This window comes from Colossoma macropomum, unplaced genomic scaffold (genome assembly GCF_904425465.1).
Source record: "Colossoma macropomum unplaced genomic scaffold, Colossoma_macropomum, whole genome shotgun sequence".
Taxonomy (NCBI): Eukaryota; Metazoa; Chordata; class Actinopteri; order Characiformes; family Serrasalmidae; genus Colossoma; species Colossoma macropomum.
In genome coordinates, this window is record NW_023494787.1 from 33,792,913 (window position 1) to 33,811,495 (window position 18,583).

Below are 18,583 nucleotides of genomic sequence, written 5' to 3' on the forward strand. Positions count from 1 at the left end.
TTCTTTGTGCTGAAGTATGATATATTCATCTGTACTTCTCAGTTCGTCTAATCTGTAGTCTGTTTTAATGACATATCTTTTCATACCATATACTGACAACTCGGAAAGCAACTGTAAGCAACTGCTGTTTTGCTTGTATTTGTGAGTATTGGCCTGTATATTTGCTCTTTGTCCTCTCATGGTGAAATGTAACAAATACGCAAACAGTAATTTCAGTATTCAAATACTGGCACCTCAAACAGTTAACCGAGTATTCAATTTCCCCATGCACATCCCTAGTCAAAAACTCAACATTGATTACTTTGACGCATACTCACACATACTTTTATTCAGTCAATCAATTAAATATTTCTTATTTGAATAAATGAGGAGAAATTGTGAACAGCAGCTATAAAGGAAACAACTCACTTCTGCAGTCAAAAGAAGAATTAAATTATCAGTTGAAAGAGGTAGAAAAAAAACAACAGTCACTGACAGTCACTCCAGTTGATATCATGCCTTACAACAATGTGAAACCATGATAAAATCACAACACACTCCCTACTATGACTTATTGCTTTAGTTAACACATCTAGGTGGTCTAGAAGGGTTAATATTTGATTGCATTAAGGCAAATTGCTCATCTTAAATTGCACTGATTTAGAACCAGTGCTCTTTGGACATTCACTATCTACATCGCAGGTGCATAATTATCTTTCCATGTCCATTTATTTGTTTGAATGATCAACATGGGAGTTTATCTGGTTAAGTCATAATGTGGCCAATTGGACTAGGCACTTAATGATTAGATAGTCAGTTATTTTCATTAGCTCATTGCCATTATTATTACTATTTTTATTATTTTTATTGTTATTATTATTAATATTGTTGTTGTTAAAGTTGTTAATAGTGATAGTATAGTATTATAATCATATGCTGCTAATTCCCCAGAAGAGAGTGTTTTTTAGTTTTTATAAACTAAACTATGGAACTCACTTTTTTATTAGGCAGACTCCTAGGTACTTTTTGTAATAGGCCAGGTTAATTGTTGATTTATGAATGAGCTTATGCAGTACTTTAGTGTATAATTTTGAGGAACACTAGTTTATTAACAAACATTCTTAATATAAAATGAAAAAAGTATTTAATATGATAAAGCTTCTGGGAGGTGCTGCTCCCAGAGGTGCTGCTCCCCGACCACAACAGATAGAATAATTCCAGAAGCCTGCTGCACACGTTTAACAATCTGAGCATTCATGGAAAGAAAAGCCAGCTTTGGTCTTTTCTGTAGAGAGCATGCTATCAGTCCAGCCCACTCTGTCAATCAGATGTCCCCCCAGGTACTAGTAGGGCCAAAACATCTCCACATCCTTCTGCTGAATGTTGAATGGTTTCATAGACCTCCTATCATGGCAGAAATGCACCAGCAGAAATCCCCCACCCATTTGTCTTGTTGAGGTAGCCATCCTATGCACCACAAGATAAAGTCATTTCACCAGTTCTGGAGCCCCGCACACAAAGTCCATGTTTCCCAGTCAGAGAGGCATGAGGGCATTGAATGCAAAGTACTGTGCCCGGTGGTGCTTAATCGAGTTACCAATGTAACAGCTCCCAGTGACTTTAAACATTGTTCATTTTAGGGCTGCACAATATTGACATAAAATGCGATGTTCGATAAAGCTGCTTCGGATTTCATGAAGACTATGTGAGAAGCGATAAATTATTATTAAAATATTGTGTCTCTGGCTAAATGTAACGCGTTTTTTTGGGATGTGTAAACAGAAATCTAACTAACCTTTCTTTAAACCTTTAAATCTTTAAATCTGTTTGATTTTATGTTTTTGTTTAGCTATTAAATATTGTGCTGTCAGACACATTGGGTTGTATTTAGTAAATGTTGTTCATGCTTTTGGTTGAATGTAGTTAGGCACTCTGTTCTCTGTTGGTCCAGGACTCACACATACAGTTTTTTAATATAAAAAATATATGTTGTGATATAGCATGTTTTGTCAAAACTTCTTGGAAGTACTGCGATATTACATTGTTATCACATTGCCCCCCTCTACATAGTGTCACTGCCCTTGTGAGCAATGGCCTTAGAGGTACTCTCGCCAGCATTCACCAGTCTGGGTGTAGATGTAGAGAAACCAGCACAGGGGTTGGTGGCTTACTGCTGCTTTGAGTAATATGAGTGTGGGTACTATGTTCTGGCAGTATTTAAGTGCAAGTAGTAATGAGTATCATTTACCCTGATACTTGCTTGTTAACCATTAGCATGGTCCCTAGCTAATGTGCTTAGCTGACTCATTATTGTGCTAATTATTGTGTTTTTGCACTGTCCACAAGCCCTCACTTGCTTTAGGATGACTGCATCACAGTCATTTGCTTCTGATGTAAAGGATATATTTGTTCCTGACTTAATTGTCAGAAAAATAGCATATTCTCCCTGAAAAAAGGAGCTTCACATTGATTATATTAGTAATCCAGTAAGTTTATAAGAGGCACTATGGCCTAGGTACAGTTGCTTAGCTAAGATTGGGCAGTTGACATTTAAGAGAGTGATTTCTTATTTATAGAACATGTTAAATTTTCATTTTGAGTAACTGTTAATATAATACTTTTTATCAAAATTTCACCTACACATATGTGTCACTGTGCCTTTTTAAGCAAGTAAAAACAAATCTAGTTTCCTACAAAGTAGTTTCCTAGTGAGTATATGGCATATACCATACCATAGACTACACCTCGAGTAATTCATATATGAGGTCACAATGGAAAAACGTGCTTTGGCAAAATGCTAAACTGCCCACCTGTTTCCTCTTTTGTGTGTTTGTCTGCCTGTCTGTTTGTAGTCCTTGTTATATCTGTGCATAGATATGAATGAAGCCTGAGCTCAAGACCTGTTTAGCCAGTTTTTGGAAGGCTCTTGCTGTTGTCCTGTGGCATTAAAGCCTTATGTGATCATTTTCAATAGGGTATTAAAGTACTATTTATTTGGAAAGAGGCCAGAGTGTGATTTGCTGTAGAATTTTTTTCTATATTCTTATTATGAATTAATAATCCTGCTCATTTTTATTTCTTTTAGGTGGCTGTCGGCCATAGTGTAATTTTCTTACATTGTAAATATGTGTATATGTAGGGAAAGAAATCTTTCTGCAGTTCCTTTTGTGCTTGTACATGGTTTGTATTGATTGGAGCACTGTGTGTGTGTTAATATAAACACTGTGTGGTTAGAGCGACCCTGTGAGAGTGAATTTGTGTGTTTTGTGTGTCTTAGTAAGGTGCCGTCCAGCTCTCTGCTCCCCTGTTTGTGTGTGTGTGTGTGTGTATCTTCTCCCACACTCTGCAGTGACAACACATACAGTGAGGTTTCAGTGGCACCCTGCCACACTGACAAGATAAGCACTGCTGCTGTGCTGTATTTTTATTTCTTGTATAGCTGTTTGTGCATTAGCCTGCATTATGTGTATGCTGAACTATGCAATATTTACAGTGAATGGAAACAAGTAGCCTATACAAACCTATGTTATTTAACAAACTTCCATTGCATATATCCACTTCAGATTTACACATAATGTACTTATACTGTATTCAAAAGAATAAATTAAAAAAATTAAATTGATCAGGGAAATTTTATATATATATATATATATATATATATATATATATATATATATATATATTTACATATATATGTATGTATGTATGTGTGTGTGTGTGTGTGTGTGTGTGTGTGTGTGTATAATTGGTTTGATATTAAAGCAGAAAGTTCGTAAAACCATACGTGATTGCCCCCGACAGGTGCACCACACAAGTTAACAATGCCCGCTCAGCCTCAGACTAATGATAAAGAACATAAAAGAGAAGACAGCAGTGACCTGAAAACATCAGAAATAACTACATAAGCAGTGAACTGCACCGCAGTCATCTCTGTTCCTACACCTTACGCAAAACTCCTCAGCTCATAAAAGAGCCAAGAGATGCCCATCTAAAATTTGCAAAGGAGCATTTAGACAAATAAGAACTCTTTAGGAGCAATGTCAGATGCAACAAAAATAGAACCCTTTGACAATAATTTAGGTTGTGATGTTTGGAGAAATAATGGTTGACGTATGATCCCAAGAACACCATATCCACAGAGAAGTACAGAGGTGTGAGCATCATGATAAGCTTCTTTGCACATGGAACTGTGGCAGTAGAGATCATCTGAAATCTGAAAAACACGTATGGAGTGATGTACTGGGATATAAACTTCACTAAGTAGACTTAGCAGATACAGATTTGCAGATACAACCAAGCTACCTAACACCAGCATGGTATAATGCTGTTTTTAAGTTAAAAACAAATTTATAAAAAGACTACTGATGTTAAATATGGGGATTAAACATAACCCAAATCGGTGTCCCAAAACCACAGCTGGACAGCTCTGTCAGTAAAGCAGCTATTTTCTGATAGGTCTGTGGTTTGTTTTGACACGCACACTTGATGTTTCCAGTGTAGACATCCAGAAGGCTTTGTGATTATCCACGATGCTACGCAAAATTTTTCAGATGATGGAATGCAACCTTAGTAACGTTATTTATATGAGATATAAAACAGAAATCAGAATCTAAAATGACACACAAGTTTCAGACTTCAGATTTGACGTGATTCAAAAGGTTTTGAATTTCAGGGAGAATGGAAACATAAAAATGGTATCTCATCAGCGTAGCTATGAAATCTCATGTTTCTTGATTACATTTCCTAGACAATAAAGGTAGAAGAACACTGGTCCTAAATAGAACCTAGTAGAACTCCATAGGAAATACTAAAGTTTTTTGATAAATGACTACCCAGTGCAACAAAAACACGAAGCTGCCTGTTTGTCAAATGTGATCTAAAGCTTTCTAAAATTGTGCCTGGGCATATCCCATTTTCAAGTCAGTAGATCTTGTGCAGGCAGAAACTTCTATATTTTTCTATATAAACTCATAAATTTCCACAATAGGTATATAAAGGTGCACATTTGTTAACCCTGTCCTCATATCAGGGACAGGAGTAACAGTACTATGGGACTGTTGTAAGAACAGAAAAGAAGATAATAACATAAGTAATACATATATATAATCTGTTTACAAGGGCCACATATTTGTAAGATGTAATATGTACGTGTAAAATTTCTATATTGTTTAAACAGACAAATGCACTGTCATGGTTTTGATGAGCTACTGGATTGTCAAGTTTCATTTGTTGCTCTACACATCATAGATTTCTTTAACTTTTGTTTTATTTGGTATTGTATTTAAAATAGTTGCAAATGTCAATGCCTAAGATGAATGGTAACAACAAGTACAATAACTAGTCAATAAGTTCAAATGCACAATAATAAGCTACAAATGATTGAACAATAAAACTGGAATAAAAATAAATGTAATCATTTTGAATTTTAAATTTTATAGATTTTTTTTATTTGCGTCCTGCAGGACAACATTATGCTCGGCCTGATTGGTGACACTGAAATTGTCACTAGCAGCGGATGCTAATGTACCAGTGCCACCAAAGTCTACCCTTTTTCATCACTTCCTCTTAAAATATGCCCGCAAGTCCCACCCAATGTCCCAACGATAGGGTTTGATTGACAGGAGTGCTTAATGATGGTGAAAATGCTATTGCAAAACAGGATTGCAAATACATTTTTGAAAATATCAGAGTAATACTACACATTTTGCATTTGAATTTTGTCTTACATAATGCACACTGGAAATGCAATTGTACACAAATACACCATTGTACATAAATACACCATTTAATTAGCATTTTTAAATTTGCATTTGAATTTGAAAAAAGTCCAGAACATGCGTACGTAGTCGTGCTCTCTGGGCCACAGACACCATCCTGATTTTTACCAGTGCAAAGTTCAAAAGCCAGTGTCTGTCATAGAAATTTAGGAGCAACTAGTTCCATCTAGACATCTTTTTTAGTGATGTCCCTGCTTGTTTCTGAATGACGTATTGTGGAGCAAGTGGCACAGAATTAAAAAAAATACGGAGAACCCAGCAAGGGATGAAATAGGCAAAAGAAGTCAAAGAATTCAAAAACACACACAAAAAAAAAAAACTAATGCAAAGTACAAAAGGCGGAAGTGATAAATGCATGACAGGAGTCAACCATTTGTTCTTTTTACCTTAAGAAACATAGGCTGGTTATGGCTTATATTTACTCTAAACTTGGGTATACTGGAGATTAAAACACTAAAATTATAACTGTAAAATATGATGTGAATATACCAAATATAAAATCTGTGATTAAAAGCTATCCCAATTGGCCCACTGTATATACATTTTAGGACTGTCAAATGAAATGAAAATACTTTAGTGTGTAGTTAGTCATTTATTTGCTCTATTTTCAGTGTTAAACCTATTCTACCTTAAACCTCAACACAAAATCTTGTCAATGCAGGGTCAGCATGAAAGTAAGGTGAATGCAGTTGCCTATTTTCATTACCAAAGTTTAGTGTAAGCAGCAGTGGCTGAACTTCTTTCAGACTGTAGCTGTCTCATTCTCGTATAGCTGTTACTTGTTATTTTGAGGTAAACTGGAGTCTTCCTCTGTTTTTTTTTTTACTTTGATTTATATCCATAGCTCTCCTGCATGAACTGTCCAGAATAGCATGCTGAAGGCATCTTGCTAACATTACTGATATTACTAATAATGTTGTTATCTGCACTGTGTTGTGCCTGTAAATGATAATTCAGAGTTGACGTGCTTCGGTCATTCATGGCAATACAGCAGCTGCAAATAACTTATCAAGAGAGCAATCATTTTTGCCATGTAAAAGCTGTATTTCAATGAGAGGGCTACATAGCATCAGCGAGCGAGCGAGCAGCTGGACTTGAGGCTGGAATAACGGTATAAGGCTGGTAAAATAAGGATATTTTAAAGGGTCAAACTAGTAAAATGCGTTAATGGTGAAAATATTTGTGGTGTGTATAGCTTAACACAGTATGGATGACTTTGACAAGATCATTAACCATGTCCTAATAGCAGTCGAGAGTTCAAATGTAAAGTTAGACATTTTTTATCCCAGAGTAATGCAGCAAAACTTGCTTTGGTTGCATATCACACATCTTCCCCTTTATTTATTTACTTTTTTTTAGGCTTTGGTTTTTAGGGCTGTAGTCTGACAATAAAAAAGAAGAGAGTCTCTGAAGTGGTGTGCCATAAATATTTTTATAGCAGGAATGCAAGTTTTATGAAATTATAAATCAACTGCTGTGACAATTTGTGCACATTGTGTACATCCCTAGGTCTCAGGTGGAACTTTCCTCTGCCTGCTTTAAGGGTTCAGGTTTCAATTGTTTTTCATCATTTGCAGCTGTACAAACTCAGATTAAAAATTTACTGGGCTTGCATACTGCATGGCTCACTAGCTAATTACTTTAACATGTTAAATGTTATATCTATACATTTAGCATGATTCACAAGTGAATTACTTGATTCATAAAAACACTGGCAGAATTTGCTAATTCAGGTAACCTTGAATGTTTCAAACAAAAACACCATGTCTACCCATGATCTACAAAGAAACATGTACCTGAATGCTAAATTAGAGCTTTCTGCATGCAGCTGTGTTCTCTGCTGATGAGTGAAAGTAGCAGGATGCTGCTTTAGCCTGCTGCTTTCATTGTTGCATGCATTGTGGCTGTTTTCTAAAGCATTGACATACAAAGCATACACAATTTTTTTTTTTAATTTTTTTTTTAATGTGCTTTTTGCAATGGTAATTAAGTCTACAAATTTTTTGCTGGCTTTGACAGACCATTAAGGAGAGGCAAATGGCACTTGCAGTTGATTCCAAGGCAGTCAAGAGGTTTACAGTAGGACTGCAGTATGTATTACATTTGTGTCTTTATTGCACTATAAGTTTCTACTATAAACACTTTGCAAAGGGCTGTGATAGCTGTGATTGGAAATTATTGTGCCAGGACCACAAGGTAGCACCACAGAGAATTAGAGAGCTGCAATGAAAATAAATGCAGATGAACAGCTGAACAAGGCCATGGTTAATGAGTAGCCTTCAAAAAAAGGCTTCAAAATAAGTATGGATTTGGTAACAAAAAGGGGAGGTGCATCATAGTGGTTGGGTAGCATAGTGAATACTTCCATAGCACTTGACAAGGATGATCTTGGGTTTTATTCTCTCTCATGGCAGGTTTAGCTAGATTCCTAATGCCTAGTCCAACACTTGCCTCTGAAAGTCTTTGTGAATAATATGTGCTACTAAATATGTAAATATGTAAATGTGAAAAAATTTTGTCAAAGCTTTGGTTTAAATGAGATGTGTAAAACAAACCTGTATCGCCACTGAAAACACAACTATAAGGAGCTACTTTATCTATATCTTTATTCATTTTTACATTTTGCTTATAAAAGACACTGTGGAGGAAAAACTTAAGGCTGTTTTTCTAATAGCCGTATGATGCACAAAAAATACACATATGCAAAATGTTGAACACCCCCAGTCAACTGACATTTCATTGATTTTCTAAGTGACGTGCTCTACAGGGAATAAACTGTAGAGCATGTCACATTTTTCTGCAAGTTGTACAATTTCTGTATACACCGATCAGGCATAACATTATGAGCACCTCCTTGTTTCTGTGCTCATTGTCCATTTTATCAGCTCCACTTACTATATAGGTGCACTTTGTAGTTCTACAATTACAGACTGTAGTACATCTGTTTGTCTGAATACTTTGTTATCCCCTTTTACCCTGTTTTTCAGTGGTCAGGACCCCCATGGACCCTCACAGAGCAGGTAGTATTTGAGTGGTGGATCATTCTCAGCACTGCAGCAACTGCGGTGGTGTTAGTGTGTGTTGCACTGGTCTGAGTGGATCAGACACAGCAGTGCTGCTAGAGTTTTGATATGCACACAAAGGGCACAAACAAATCATTTATTAAGCTTTTGACCATCCTTTAATTTTGACACCGTGACTATGATGCTGACTACATTTAAAGTACCACACTGTGTCTGGTATTTTGGTTTCTTGTCAAAAGAAGCAAATACAGAATGGCAGCAGTGCTGATTGTTCTGTGGCTCTCTCGATTGAAAGGGGTGTTGACACCTTATTTAGGAAAACTGACTGTGTTACTGCTCTGGTTTGAGATTACCCTAGCGATGACCTCTACTCTGCAACTAAAAAAAAATGCCTGCAGCAAACTGGCAGTTTCTCTGCTTTAGAATTAAAGAGGAGGAAAATAAAGAAGCAGAGGCAGAAATTATTTAGGCAGCATATCAAATAAATGTTTGAAAAATGCTGCTGTGGTGTTGAACTGTTCTACTCTGTAGCATTGCTTAGATGATCTTAGTGAAGATATCACAAGGAAACTTTACCTGTATTGTCACAATGCAGGTAAAGTATGTGAAGTATGCAAAATAACATCTAGATGAGCCAGAGGCTTTTTGTAAACAAGTGCTATGGACTGAAGAAGTAAAAATGGAACTCTTAGAATGTTAGAATGGCCCTCACAGTACCCTGACTTGAACATCATTGAAAATCTAAGAGTAAATCTGTGCATGCAAGACAAGGCAAGTGTTCTGCAAGGAAGAGTGAGTGAAAATTCCTAAAACATGAATAGAAAGACTCCCAGCTGGTTACGAATAGCATTTACAAGCTGTGATTTTTGCCAGGGGGGCCAGTATCCAGCTGAGAGCTGTGCAGCGGGATCTTAGAAGGAAAATCCAGAAGGGGAAAGCCAGCTACAAGATGAAGATGGAGGAACAGCCGCAAGAAAACATCTTTAGTGGGGTCTGGAAAAGTCTTAAAACAATTTCCAGCCACAAGAAGCCCAACTCCCAGGCTGTAGGGGACCAAAAGTAGTTGAATGATCTCAATCTTAATAGACCAACCCCTACACAGCTATCCCTGCTGCAACCCCCCTCTTCTGCATTCCCAGTGTGCTGCCCTGCCCCCTCTCCCACATACACCCCTTCTCCACAACTCTCATCTCACAGCCACCCCCTACTGGTTCCCCTGCTGTCAGCCCAACCCCCCCTACCCGTATACTCCAGCACTCAGGACCCTACTCCAATCTGTCCCTTACAACAGCCCAGGTGAGAAAGGAGCTTGGAAAGGTCAAAACAAGGAAGGCTGCGCGTCTGGATGGCATCAGTGCCAGGCTCCTTAAGTCCTGCGCAGATCAGCTGTGTGGAATAGTTGGGCACATGTTCAACATGAGCCTGAAGCTGGGGAGAGTACCACAAGTATGGAAAACATCTTGTGTGGTACCAGCGCCGAAGACGCAGCACCCAGAAGGGCCTCAGCAGCTACAAGCCGGTGGCACTGACTTCATATCTGATGAGGACCCTAGAGAGTCTGGTCCTTACCCATCTCTGTCCTCTGGTGAGCTCATTTATGGACCCACTTCAGTTCGCCTACCAACCTGGCATTGGAATGGACAACGCCGTCATCTACCTCCTACACAGAGCTCTTTCTCATCTGGAGACACCTAGGAGCATTGTAAGAATCTTGTTCTTTGATTTCTCCAGTGCTTTAAACACCATAGAGCCTGGGCTCCTGAGGGACAAGCTGGAGAACATAGGAGTGGATCACCACCTATCAAACTGGATTCTGGACTACCTCACCAACCACAGAAAGTGAGGGCATGGGACCTTGTGTCTGACATGGTGGTCAGTAGCACAGGGGGCCCACAGGGAACAGTCCTGGCACCATTCATTTTCACCCTGTACACTGCTGTCTTTATATATGGCTGACCGAACTGTTACCTGCAGAAGTTTTCTGATGACTCCGTGATTGTCGGCCTCGTTACAGATTACCTGACTCAGGACTTTGTGGACTAGTGTCTGCGGAACCACCTCCTGATCAATGCGGGAAAGACCAGAGAGATTGTGGTGAATTTCGGCAGGTGCAGACACCTCCACCAGTCAACATCCAGGGAACAGACATTGTGAGGTTGGACTCTTAAAAGTACCTGGGTTTTCACCCAAACAATCGAGTGGACTGGTCAGATAACATTAGTGCACTTTACAGGAAAGTCTCCTGTTTAGGAGACTGGGGTCGTTTGGAGTGCAGGGGGCACTCCTGAGGACTTTTTTTTGACACTATGGTGGCATCAGCCATCTTTTATGGAGTGGTCTGCTGGGGCAGCAGCATCTCAACTGTGGACAGGAAGAAACTTCACCAACTCATTAAGAGGGCCAGCTCTGTCCTGGGAAGCCCTCTAGACCCAGTGCAGGTGGTGGGAGACAGGATAATGTTAGCTAAGCTTGCATCCATGCTGGGGAACAGCTCCCACCCCATGCACAAGATTTTGACAACACTGGGCAGCTCTTTCAGTGATAGGCTGCTTCACCCCAAGTGTGTGAAGGAGCACTATCGCAGGTCCTTCCTTCCTGCGTTAGACCGTACAACCAGCACAGCTCCCAGTAGATCCCCCACCCTCCACCTCACAAATTAACTGTGAATTTATCACCATACCTGTGTGAAATATAATCGTACCCCATGTGCAATACTTCTAAATATCCTTATAGTGTAAAGATTATTTTGCTTTTTGTATTTGTTTATATTGGTAATTTTTGTGAAGGATAGAGTTTATATTTTTATCTTTAGTTTATCTTCAGTTTATATGTATATACGGTTATAAGTAACAAACTGTAACCTTGTTAAGATTAATACCCTGTTTGTTAATTCTCTTCTTGTTACTTTTCTCTTGAGTTCCTTGCTATCCCTTTGCTGCTCTGATTCACAGTATGAAGGGAGAAGAAATTTCTCACTTGCCTGGTAGGCTTTTGGTATTTCACCAGAGAAATGTGTCATGTCAGAGTTAGTTTGCATGTGTACTATGCACACTAACTCTGCATTAACTGCATTATGTATTATGACTGCATTACTACAGTCATAATGTTCTGGCATCTTTTGTTTTAGTGTTCCTATTTTACTAGGGCTTTGAGACATTTTATTCCCACATTCTTTCATCTGGTTTCAGTGCTGTCACTGCATGTGGCTCCTTTGCTGTGTGGGTGTTTGTGCTGCATTCTCCGGCCTGCACTAAGAAGCTCTCCAGAATTGTTCTGGGAACACTGCAGCCACTGATTGCTTGTAGTGGCGACCAGCATGGTAGGGAAGCACAGCCTATGCTTCGTAACAACGCTGCTGTCTGGATGTGCTTGATCAACATATATCAGTTTTTCCTCCATGTTTCTGTCAGCCATTAAGTCTTTTCAAGTGTATAGTATTATAAATAGGATTAGGGTTCATTATTCTTAAACCCCCACCAGCGACCCAGAAGCATAAGTGGCTTAGAAGATGCGTGTGTGTGTGTGTGTATTCTTAAAACTTAGTTGATAAATCCTTAAGTGTTGGTTTTTTTTTTATTACCATGACTAGTAGACAGGATGCGAATGCAAACAGAAGGTAAGTTTGGACAGTTTTCAAACTGCAGAAATTTGTCCTTTTGGTGACATTGGTTTTTGCCTCCCTTTTACACCATATCGTAGCAGGTTTGTAATGTTGTATTAACTCTTCAACCTCTGTAAGAGGTCTTTGATTGTGTGAAATTATCACACTCAGGGTGACATTTAGGTCATTGGCAGTTTATGATTCATGGTTTCTATAGCAACAATATGGCACATTTTTCATTGCTTAGTTTGTGACCAAATGCTTTTGTAAGGTGCTGATTGTGGCAGACCTGTGTCCTTAATCTGCTCACATTGTTTTGTTTTTTTTTTTTCTCTTAGGCTAAAAGGCCTGATCTAGGTTTGATCCTTAATTTGTTTCACTAGGAGAGAGCCTACCAGAGTTATTATCGCCCTCTGTAGTATCGGCAGTTCATTTTGTTCTTTCATGTGGGTTATGGTTTGGTGAAAGAGCATGCTCTATTTTAAATTTTATTTCTGCCAACCCTCCATCAACCTGACATTGGTTGGCTTCCACTTTTGAGATGTTCAATTTAAAGAAGCAGACTAGAAGAATAAATACAACTGTTCAAACACTGCTAAGTTGCCATAACAGCACTTTCAAAGCTACTTCACTTTCTGAGAGAATAAATCATAGTAACTGCTAGACATCTCAGGCTTGTCAGAGGTTTTATTTGAATTTGTGTGTGCTACTTTTTTGCTGTACTCTGAAGGCTATTCATAATTCAGCTGTCTTCAGTGTTTGGGTGTTTGAGCTCCGTGCCTTTCAGTTGTCGCCTCATGTTAATTTCAACTACACAGTATCTTACTTGTTAATTTAAATTGTTTCTCTGCTTAGTTGCTGTCATTTTCATATTGTAATAACAGCATTTATCTTGCTCATATTCATTACTTTAATTCCTTGATGTAGTGGATATGCAATATATGTTCTGGGTGGAAAAACATATCTCAGTGGTTTTCACAAAAATGTGGAATTTAGGTTTGTAGGTTTACCTCCTGATGAATTCCCATTCTTATGGGACAGTGGCAGTGGAATAATGTTGTATGGTTTAGTGTAAGCTTAAACTGCTGAAACAGTGCAGTGCATGAATTTTGTTTTCTTAATTTAAAATGTCAGATAATAAAAAAATGTCTGCCAGGTTTGCACCATTCGCTTTTCCTTGTAGCACTAATCCTGTTATTTTTCTCTCTTGTCAGAGGCACTGAGCTTAGCTGACTGGCTGAGTGTGTGAGAGTGTTTAGTTTCTAGCCCTGAGTATTGGCTCGCTTCAGAGACTTTACTCAACATCATTAAAGATGAACGTCAGTCTAGATGCCATTACAGTCTTTTTGTCTTTTATCGTTGCTTTACATTATCTTGAAATAACCTTTCATGTTACCTTTTTCACCCTGAGAGGATTGCATGCCTTGTGAAGAAAAGAGCTATAACTGGGACTGTTAGAATCCTTTGGGATAGTGTGTGTTTTGAGTGTTGTCAGAACACACAGCCTTTCTCTGTTCTGTTATTTCCTTCCTTTCATTACCTTGGCTCAAATTCAGTGGTGATACTCTAAAGTGGCATTTCCTGCCTTAAAGGGACATCTCTGCCCAAACACCCAACAAGACTTGACTTTCTTTTTAATTATTTATTTTCTGTGGGTTCCTGAGAATCTGGAGCTAAGTTAGGCCAGTGAAGTAGACGTTAGACATATGGGGCCAATTGGATTCTGGGAAGCGTTTACTGACTGTGGTAGTTGGTGCACATTGTAAAAAAAAATAATGCAAAGTAAAATATATATTGTTTTTATTAGAGTTCTTCCGCTTGTCTCTAGGTAAATCACTTTTTGCTGCCGTTTGTTTTGACAAACAACAAGCAGTTCTGTATTTGGTACAGAAAAGAAACTGTACTTTCTTACCTTTTCATTACAATTTGTGCTACAATGACATTTACCATGAACATGAAAAATGTCATAATTTGTTCTCTCCCACACTCTCTCCCTTCCTCTGTCTCTTTAGCATCAAAATGGTGTTGATGTGGACAAGTGGAGACACCTTTAAGACAGGCTACTTTCTACTCACTCAGGCTCCTATGCAGTTCTGGATCTGTGGCTTGCTGCAGGTGTTTGTGGATATTGCCATCCTGTCCCAGGTGTACTACTACAGCCGCTACCCCCAGAAACCTGCCTCACACACCACACACACCACCAGCGCCAAGGCACTCTGAAACATGCACACAGGACACATGCATGGAGTGTGAGAAGACTGTTGCCTGATGGTGGACTCGAACTCTTGTCCCTTTTTTATATTCTGAACTGATGGATCCTTATTTAATATATTTTGTACATGCTTGTGTGTATATGCAGAGATAGGCAAGGGATGATGTTTATGCTTCTATGTCTGCATGCACACAGCCTCAGTAAATGCAGTATGATGTACATGCAGCTTTTGTATAGTGGTCAAAGCTGTGTGGCCAAAGCCAACAATTATTGAGGATGAAAATGTGTACCTTAGAGACTCAAAAAGGGCTACTTTACTTTCACAAAAGCAGTAATATACTTTTCAGCTGTTTTCACATGACCATTAACTTGTCAATATACAGTCTGTATTTGTAAAACCTGATACTGACATACCGTATGTTGTTTCAGTTTTATCTATATTTTAGCATTTTATTTGGATAGATAATGTGCCCATCAAATAATGTGGCCCTGTTGTCAAGCAGTTTTTTTTGCAATTTAATTTTGTGCGCTGTGCTCATAATACTGGGACCTGACAGTTAACTCCAATGTATGTAATTTACTGTGACCTTCAGATTGTTTTGCAATAATAGTTTAAAATCCACCAAAGATAAATACATTGTAAATTTTTTAGAAATTTGCTTTCTGTCTGGTTAACAATTAAAATACCTTGTAAGACTCTCATTAGTGTAGTTTTAGGAGAAGAACATTACAGTGGCCGACAAGACCCTACGCACAGTACAATTAAAAATGTGTTGCGAACTCATAAATGCAATGCAAATTCAGAAAACACTTTCCTTAACAAGACTACACCTACACTGCATTTCACAATCATGCTACAAATACAGAAAACACTTTCATCAAAATGACTGCATCAGCGCTACATTTCACAAACATGCTAATGCAGAAAATGCGTGTAACTTAAACACTGCAAAGCCAGTTTTCTGTGTTTGCAGAAAATTTACGTGTTTGTAGAGCACTGTTGTCATTTTGATAAGTGTTTTTGCAGTTCGTTTTTGTTTGCAGTTCATTGGGTCTTCTTAGCTACAATAGAAAACAGAACAAAACAGTCTAGTTCCAAACAAAACTGTACGTTTGTAATGCATTCTTTTTTGCAAAAAGTAGCAGTACTCAGGAAGCATAGGTTTCTTTATTAAGGTGAACTTCCTCAAATATCATCCGATATGATATATTTGGAAAATATTGAATTTCATCAGTATTGCCCACCCCTACCACTAACATAACAATGAATGTATATTGTTATCTGTGATGACAATAATTCAACATTTAGTTTTGCTTAGAATACAAGATGCGTAAAAATTGTCCCCTTTATGGTGTCTTTTGTAACAATTTCAATTGCACTCTAAGGAGTGCATTATGATGTTTTATAGATGGAGAAAGCATGAAAAGAAAGAAACTAATTATTTGAATCATTGGGTGGTTGAATCAAGGGTTTTTTTGAGGCCAAAGTTTCAAACATAGTGTACTATGTCTATGAACTATGTATGTACTTACTGAAGGTGCTATTTACTGTAGTATTTAAGGTTAAGAATGTTGGTGATTAGATTGTTTAAATTAGATTGAATGAGCTATGGATGAGGAAAAAGTATTTAACCGGGTGTAGTTTAAGGGTCACAATGTTCCTGAAAAGCCACTGATGTTTTCTTAAATGTCAGAAATTTAGTTATCTGTTACCTCTTCAGTAAAAATCACAAGATTCTCAATTTGTATATTTTATATTTTGGGGTATTTTGCTGAGCCATTGTTTGAATATGTTGTTTTAGGTCAGAGGATATTACTTTGAGTTGGTTTTAAATGGTCCCTCAGGGAAATGTGGCTCTATCTCTATATTATATGTGTAAACAGCTGGAAACAGATCATTTTTCTTTGAAATATTCAGAAAGAAGTTTTGGTTTTTTTATCGAACTGGGCATGCTAAAATGAACTGTATATCATATGTTCTTTTTTATGTGACAAAAACATGGCTGCCTTAAAAACTTGTATAAATTTGTGGTGTGAACAGGGGAATCAGGCACATCTAGGCCAAGTGTTTTATTTTTCCTGTAATTTCTTTCTTCGTTATCTTTTACTTTTATTTCTGTATTTCTGCATGTCATTCTGGTCAGTCAAGTCATCATTTGCATTTCTAGGATGTAAACTGCCAGTTTATTAGGTCTTGTTGCCTACATTCATTAGCCATTTCACAAAACACACGTCATAGAGACACTTTATAGGTTTACAGTTACTAACGTTAGCCCATCTGGTGCCGCATGATTTAGCCACCACCTTGTCCGTCAGAGTCTGTAGCTTATCTTTATTCATGAGCAGTGTATGTTAGTCATCCTCTAGCCCTTCATCAGTGGTTAGTTTCTGACCACAGGACCAGTGTTGACTGGATATTTTTGATTGGCAGACTATTCTCAGCTCAGCAGTCACACTGAGGTTGCTACAACAAGAAACATGTCACTACCGTATCAGTGTCACTGCTGTGGTGAGAATGATCCCCCACTCACATAATATCTGATCAGTGGTTGTCCTATGATGGTCAGCATTGATGGACAGCATTGAGGGTGGTTGACAAACTGTGCAGCTGCAGTATGTTTTGTTTATTATGTCGCTGATATTTTAAGTCATCTGTATAATTCACAGTTTTTGCCTTTTGTTTTCTTTGTTACATATCACGTGTTATTGCCAAAACAGGAATGACTTGTGTCAGTGTGGTTACTCCTACTCCTCCTTTTACAATTTTTTTCCTTCTTTCACAAATGTGTTTTTGTTTTTGTGTGTTTGTTGTTGTTTTTATTTTTGGAGGCGCAAACAAATACTTGTAAAATAAAAAAATATTTTTTTTGAGTGACGCAGTGGGTAATACTGTCGCCTCACACCAAATAGGGTCTGGGTTCAGTTCCCTGGCAGGACGAAAGTGGTCCTTTCTGTGTGGTGTTTCCATGTTGTCCCTGTGTCTGTATGAGTTTACTCTGGGTGTTCCAGTTTCTTCCCACAGTCCAAAGACATGCAGTCAGGCCAGTTGGAGATACTAAATTGCCCAAGGTGTGAATGTGTATGCCTGTATGTCTGTCCAGTGATGGAGTGGTGACCTGTCCAGGGCGTTTTCTTCCTTCTGCCCAATGAGCACTGTGATGGGCTCCTGCAACCCAGGAGAATTAGTGGCTTGGATGTGGAGTGAGTGATAGAATGTGTTTTTAAATAGCAGTTTTTCAAGAAAATTTTGATTGTTGCCCTATTATTATTATTATTATTATTATTATTTATTTTTAAACATTAATACATGTTTATTATAGTTAAACATATATATAAAAATCACTCCATTTAACATGTTCATTTATCATACTTAGTAAATTTGTCATCTGTATATGTCTGTCCATACAGATCATGTATCTTCATTTTTGTTGATTTTTACTTGTCTACATTGTTTGAACATGGCAGCTGTCAAATTGTGTAAAAACTTAATGATGATTGAGCCAATAGAAATAAAAAACATAACACTCCTTTACATTGACTTAAATTAAAAGATTAGACATGTTTTGCTTTCTCTTGTAAAGTTGCCATTTTGAAGATACTTGTTTGTTTTTTTGTTTGTTTTTTTTTGGGACAGTGACGATATGGTATGTACTAATGAGAGAGCACCAGCTTACAGCCAATTTGAATGATCATATCTCTATTGACAAATCTCAAGCCTTTTGGCATATTGGAATGTTTATTTGCTGCAAATGTAAGCACTTTATGGTAGAGCATCAGTGTTTCTAAGTCATTTTGTCACACGTATGGTGTAATAAGTAAATATACTACAAATTTTTATTAGAGATTGCAAGCTGACAGTTTAGTTGGCATGAAAGTAAGTGCAACAAGGGATTACAACACACAAAATGTTCCTTTTTATTTGACCAAAAAAACAGTGCTATGTGTAAAGATGTTTTAATCATTTGAATCATTGGGTGGTTGAATCAAAAGG

At 37.8% G+C, this 18,583-nt stretch overlaps 1 protein-coding gene across 2 annotated transcripts in view; it reads left to right on the plus strand.

Annotated features, from left to right (window-relative positions):
* LOC118805902 (solute carrier family 66 member 2) overlaps nt 1-18,154 on the plus strand; it is a 47,515-nt gene extending 29,361 nt beyond the window's left edge. For both annotated transcript variants that reach the window (XM_036567054.1, XM_036567055.1), the window contains one exon: nt 14,393-18,154. In XM_036567054.1, coding sequence (XP_036422947.1) covers nt 14,393-14,600 — 208 coding nt within the window. In that variant the 3' untranslated portion in view covers nt 14,601-18,154. The remainder of the gene's footprint in view (nt 1-14,392) is intronic.
* The last annotated feature ends 429 nt before the right edge of the window (nt 18,155-18,583 follow it).